This window comes from Telmatherina bonti (genome assembly GCF_933228915.1).
Source record: "Telmatherina bonti genome assembly, chromosome: 13".
Lineage (NCBI taxonomy): Eukaryota > Metazoa > Chordata > Actinopteri > Atheriniformes > Telmatherinidae > Telmatherina > Telmatherina bonti.
Window position 1 is genome coordinate 20,261,937 of NC_136611.1, and position 6,678 is coordinate 20,268,614.

Genomic DNA, 6,678 nt, shown 5'->3' on the forward strand with positions numbered 1-6,678 from the left:
ATATTATGTATTTTACAATAGAATTTAATCAATTTGGAATCAAAAAGCAAAAAAGCTGTAAAATAGGACTGAGCAGCAACAATGGCCAACCAGGAAATGAGTGCACAAAACCTTTACATTTATGGTTAATTTTATGTTTTTTATTATTGGGAAACATTTCTGTATTTTGTGTTGGTCCATCATGTCTATTTACTTAAAGGTGACATAATTTAAAGTAGTGTTTTCCAGATAGTCAAATTATTTTTGTATAGCTTCTTTATTTTAGTTGAAAGATTCACCTCAAACATAAAGGCTTATGTGCTTCTGTGTACAATAAAGGATACTACATATCCCAGGAAATGATAGAGGGTGGATTAACTTCCAGGATGTCAGGAATAATTGAGAATGCTGGGCATCATCCGTCACCGCAGGACTACAGGTAGGACTTTTACTTTCTTTAAATCCATCATGAAAAATTAATTTTCTTTTACCAAAACCAAAGTCTTGTTTATTTATCACATGAAGCCCAGAATGCTCAAATCCAAGAGAATTAAATGAGAAGAAAGCATATTTTTTATTTGTTTTATCAAAACCTTGAAGAGGTTTTACTAAAAGGCTGAGGCGCAAACTGTCTCCTCCACTATGTTTAATCTTATGGTAGATGGGCAGCTTTTTTGTGTATGGGGGGGTTGCATGAAAAAGGAGAGAAAATCCCGAAGAATAAATGATTTTCAGTCTGAATGGATCTGTCAGAAACCATCAGCTCTGTTTACACTCCTGCTGTTGGCGCACGGAGAGCCTGAGCTTCTTGGCTGACCAGCACAGGGGGAGACAGGGCGCTCTGGGTCACCAATGTGCACAAGTGGTTCCCAATTAGAAAAGGGGGGAGGGAAGAAGGGAGGGGGCACGATATTTAGTGTTGTTGAACTCCTGGAAAGGGTTGAATGATACATGGAGACACCAGCTTAACATGTTTTGCATCAGTGAGCAATTTCCATGCTCTGCTAGTGAGAGAGAAGGGGAGGTGGAAATCTTCTAATGTGTCATCGATTAAAGATTTTTTAACAGTATATTAGTTATTATAAATGATTAAAATCTTCACTCAATTTTCTTATTGTGCATTTGCATAGGAAATGAAAATAAAGCGGTTGCTGCATTTGTATCATTTTAGGGTTATAGAGTATTCATGAAGTCACTAAACATTATGATATGAATGATAAAAACTAACAATGTCACATTTGGCCCTAACTTCTTTAGTCTGAAGTGAAAGAAAGCTCACAGCAAACAGTATAATATAAAACAGATCAGATGAGGAGTCATTTTCTCCTCTTCTTTAGGCTTGATATTAGGTACACAAACTACAAAAGATGCAAGCGCCAGCAGCAATGTTGTGATTTGTTTTCAAGATGTTTGAGGATGTGGGCTGCTGATTCCTGGCTGCAATGAAGTCACTTAATCAGACAGCCAACACAGAACCCTGACCTCAAACTACATTCACACCCCCTCTTCGCCTGAGGCTCCGTTGAGCTCTCCGTTTAGTGGAAACTGGGGGGTGTATCGTGGTGGGGGTTGGGGGCCATGAGGATGGAGGCTGGAAAGGGACAGGGAAGCAGATGGCATCCTATTTGTCCCTCTTATGTGAGGGCTGTCATTCCAACAGATTAATGCAAGGGCCGGGTAAAGAAAAGAAATGACAGAAACAATCAAGGAAGGGTCTGCGGGAAGACAATAGGGACACGTGCCACTGGGCAGATTTGTCGTTTGGGACACAATAGGTGATCATTTTTCAATAGACGAGGCCAACTGTTTCAGGCAACATGTGCTGCTGTCCCATGTTTCAAACGATCTCATGTGTTGTTTACTTATGATTCAGCCAATGAGTAAGGCGAGACTGTAGTCACCTGACACAGGGTTGATTTTTTTCTTTTTTTTTTTTTTATCAGAAGATTTGGTGTATGTCTGAAGCGGGAATGGGGGGGGGGGGGGGGGGGGGGGGGGGGGTCATGCTTCTCCACTGTCCACAGACCGACTAAGTAAGTGAATTGTATTGTTGTCATAGCAACCCCAATTATGAACCCTTGGTGTTTAGAGAAGACTGGAGAGGATTCAAGAGGATTCCTCTCTTTTCTTTCTTTCTGTTGAAGGCTTGCCATTTAAAAGACATAATAACTAGATGTTGATTGGTACCCACGGGCAATCATTGTATTTTTAAAAAATGAATCATATCAATGGCATAATTTTAATTGAAAATATTCAATTTTGAAATGTATTTGATATTATTGTTTTTTTTGTTGTTGCAACAAAGTAGAAAAAGATCAATAAATGTGCCAAAAAAAAACCAAACACTCACACAAAACTTTCCCAAAAAAATGATTTACTCTGAGCTTATTTTAACTGCCTTATTGTTGATCAGAACTGTCACTGCCAAATAACACTTTTGGTTAATCTTCTTAAGCTAAATCCTTGATTGCTAATGCATAGCGTCACCCGGCAGATTTTTATCTACATCTCCTCTCATTTAGACTCCTTAAGATGGTTTTGTCTATGAGGGATAAAATGTTCCATACAGAATTCAGATTTAAAATTCCTCTTGTGATCCATGTGAGTCTGAGCTGACAGCCGAGTTAACCCCACAACCCTTCCTTTATTGAAGGCTTCTGACCACAGACCCCTCCCAGCTGAGGGTGGAGGACCTCCCTGGGGACCTGCAGTCTCTGTCATGGCTCACCTCTGTGGATGTGCCCCGGCTACAGCAGATGGCTGATAGCAGAGGCCATAGTAACGGGCCCTCCCAGGGCAGCTTGCTGGAGCAACAGACAGGTGAGGGGACACCGCAACATTCAAATATCAGAAACGCTCTCTGATTGGATAAAACATGACCATTATATTCTCCTTGATTCAGTTGGTCAACAGAAACAGTTTAGGAGAAATATCCCGACATATGAGTCTATAAAATTACAATCCTTGTTTTGTTCTTGTGTTGTTTTTTGTTTGCTTATGGGAATTGTTGTGGACTGGGATAATTAGTATCAGAGAATAATCTATTTTGATAGTTTTAGTAAGATTTGAGTTTTTTTGCTCTTGTTTACCTTAATATTAAGATATATAGATCTGCAACTCTATCTAAAGTCTAATTACTAAAAAAGCTTTATTTGGCTCTGATTAGAAAAACTATTTCTGAATTTCTTTTGTGTTTTTTGTTTTTCTTTCCCCTTGATGCAACAAGTATCACCTAACAGATTTTATTGAAGAAATGGACTTGTCATCATCTTTACTCTACACAAACACTCAGATACATAAATATCAAATAATTTTATCCTAATGTTTATGTTGTGGCCTTTTCCAGCTCAGCTGAGCAGCATGACAATACCAGTGAGTCAGGGCTCCATGCTGCACCTCCAGAGTAACATGCAGCACAGCCCTTTGGGAATCAGTATCATCAACACCCACAGTGGAAGTGTGAGTTTGCACAACGCAGCATGAAGAAAATAATCTTCTGTTTTTGATGGTCTTCAACAAGAAGTGACACATCCCTGCACTTGTTTCACAGATGTCTCCATTCTCAATGAATGGGCTGCCGTCCCCGGGGTATCAGTGCCCTACCTCAGTCTATCAGCCTGCACCCCAGCAGGTGTACTCTCTATCCCAAACTGGACAACAGGTTGTGTGTTCATAGAAAAGACAATAAAGATTTTATCAGTAGAGAATTGGTTAGGAATAAGGTCTTAATTTTTCTTTCCTATGTCTCTTAGTGCTCAGCTAGTGGGCTTTATAGCAATGTGTCATTCAACAACCAAAGTCTATTCACACAACCTCGCCTGGCTCCACAAGAACAGGAGTTGCAGCCCAAGTCTTTTCCCAAGCCAATCTACTCCTACAGGTGGGTGTATAGATGTCTGTAATGGCTTCTTCATTAAATTACATCTGCCGTGAATTGTTTTACATTTGTTTGGCTTTTTGCACCCCTAGCTGCTTAATTGCCATGGCTCTGAAGAACAGCAAAACCGGCAGCCTCCCAGTCAGTGAGATCTATAGCTTTATGAAGGAACATTTTCCATATTTCAAGGTATTATACTCCTATACTAAAAACAAAAGAGAAGGTACATGTAGACAAAGAATGCAACTAATCATTTACTACTATTTTGCCTACAGACTGCACCTGATGGATGGAAGAATTCTGTCAGACACAACCTTTCCTTAAACAAATGCTTTGAGAAGGTGGAGAACAAGACAAGTAACTCATCCCGTAAGGGCTGTTTGTGGGCACTGAACCCTGCCAAGATTGACAAGATGGAGGAAGAGATGCAGAAGTGGAAACGCAAAGACCTCCCAGCAATTCGGCGTAGCATGGCAAACCCTGGTCAGAAGTGCATTTTGTTAAATGTAAAAGCTCAAACAGCATGTTTTGTGCTGCACAGTCTGACAGTCTGTCTTGCTTCCCTGCAGATGAGTTGGACAAACTGATCACAGACCGCCCAGAGAACTGTAGGCGAAAGGCTTTAGAGCCGGGAATGACCCGACTAGCAGGATGTCCAACTGGCCTTCCGCTGCCGGTCCAGACCCAGATGCAGCCTCAACCTATAGTCACGCTGTCCTTGCCATGTTTACCCATGCACCAACACCACCAACTTCAAGCTCAGTTTCAGGCTCAAGCTCGACTGGCCCCCATGTCTCCTGCTCCGGCCCAGACACCACCCCTCCACACAGTACCTGACCTTTCCCACAGTCCACTCACCCAGCCGTCCAGCAAGCCACCTGAAGATTTTTACAGCATGCATGGTGACACACACACAGAGGTGGATGCACTGGATCCTAGCATCATGGACTTTGCCCTTCAAGGTAAACACGGTTTTCATAAATGTCATATTGGAGTTAAATAAATAAATCTCCCAGTGTGTTATGTTACTTTTAGGAATTGTGAAACGTCTGCAGACCTCAGAAGCCTAAACTCCACAACAACAGGATTAAATTATTGGGATGAAAAAAATGCTGATTTATCGCTGTAGTTTTTCTAACATCACAGGCAACACATTTGAAGAAGGCCTGCCTTTTGGCAAATTTGTTCCATCTCTAATAAAAGCCCTTTTTGTTGCAGTTTGTGTTCTGTTGACCCCATTATGCTGCTATTGTTTGCTTTTACCTGTCAGAGGTGCCACATCAGTGTACAAGCATGCCAGGGTTTGGAATAAAATGCATGAAAACAATGTTAGCGCCAAGAGCAGCAAACTCTGCCATACCAGCTTCTTCTCTGGCTCACACTAACAACATTTCTACACCTCATTCACATCAGCTGTGACCCACCCAATCAGCCTCCATGCCTCACAAGCTTCTGATGGAACGAACAAGTTACAGTCCCATTTCGAAGTACAGTGTGAAAAAGATGCAATAAGATTAGTGTTGCATTAATGCAGTAACTTCCTCGTCCATTTGCTCAGGTAACCTCTGGGAAGAAATGAAGGACGACAGCTTTAACCTGGATGCCTTGGGTACCTTCAGTAACTCACCCCTCCGACTATCAGACTGCGACTTGGGTACAGCAAGCCTCCCTCCAGCCTCCAGCGAAGCCAACCTACCACTGTCAGATGTGCAAGTAACTGGGCTCTACACCACCTACACTTCCCAGGATGCCCTGTCTTCTCAGTACATGGGTGCCCCAACCAACAACAAGCCCATTGCTCTGCTTTAAAGGAGCTGAAATACTTCTGAACAGATGCAACATGATTTATTCTGCAGTTTGTGACACCAGCTGAAGAAGTGTCTTTCATGCTTCCAAGAAACATTTGAGCAAAAAACAACCTAATCTGCAGATAGATGAGAAGGCAGCTGTAAGATAAACTATGTAAGACTTACAATCTGACTTTGCCAAGCAAAGACTGAAAGCCTGTACGAGTACTAAGGCTTTGTGGAGACTGACATGTAAGTTAGCACTCACCTGTTCTTCTATTCACTGTGTTTTAAAGCCTTTCCATAATGTAGCTTCCAATTTCGTGTCCATTGTGTTGTGCTAGACATTATTTCTGTGATGTTTTATTTATATTTATAAAAGGCAGCTGGAGAAAGTGATGACTCCATCAATCTTTTGCTGTGTATATCTGAATGTTTGAAACTGCTAGTGCCACAGAAAGCTTTCTTTTCGCTGCAGTTACCCTCATCATTCCAAAATGCAAAAGCACCGCAAACACTTAAGATAATCTTTCTTTTACACATTGTGAGTAACATGCAGGTCATATGTATATTATGCTCATTAACTTGAACATAATAAAAAGAAAAATAAAAGAAGCTTCTTTGTATTTAAAATCCATTTTAATAAACAGCCCATAGTGACATAAAAGACACAGGAAAGAACTTATATACATTCAAATGAAATGCCAAGGCTGAAGTTGAATTAGAAATAAGGCAAATCAAGACATTGCTTGAGGTACCACTTAGGAAATTAATGTCCACTTTATTAAACCTGAGTTTTAGAAACTACTTCTTTATGTAGGACAAATCAAGGCAAAAATAAAACAAATGTGCAGAAGCATCACATACAGTGTAACACTATCTTTTCTCATTCAGAACATCATATCCAGTACATGAAACACAGCAACTAACACCTGACAGACTGGAAGTGATGATGAATACGATGAGCTGAGCAGATGTGAACAGTGAAATGACAAATATGACCGCCCTCAAGGTAAAGCTAAATAATTAGCTTTT

The 6,678-nt window shown here is 40.8% G+C and overlaps 1 protein-coding gene across 1 annotated transcript; it reads left to right on the forward strand.

The window, feature by feature from the left end:
- Positions 1-338: 338 nt before the first annotated feature.
- On the forward strand, positions 339-5,665 carry foxn4 (forkhead box N4; the record flags this gene model as incomplete). The annotated part of the gene is made up of 9 exons (XM_079250655.1): positions 339-418; positions 2,633-2,799; positions 3,326-3,438; positions 3,530-3,640; positions 3,732-3,859; positions 3,949-4,045; positions 4,132-4,339; positions 4,426-4,818; positions 5,415-5,665. The coding sequence occupies 9 exons, from the start codon at positions 339-341 to the stop codon at positions 5,663-5,665; spliced, it is 1,548 nt and encodes a 515-aa protein (XP_079106781.1).
- Between the last annotated feature and the right edge of the window lie 1,013 nt (positions 5,666-6,678).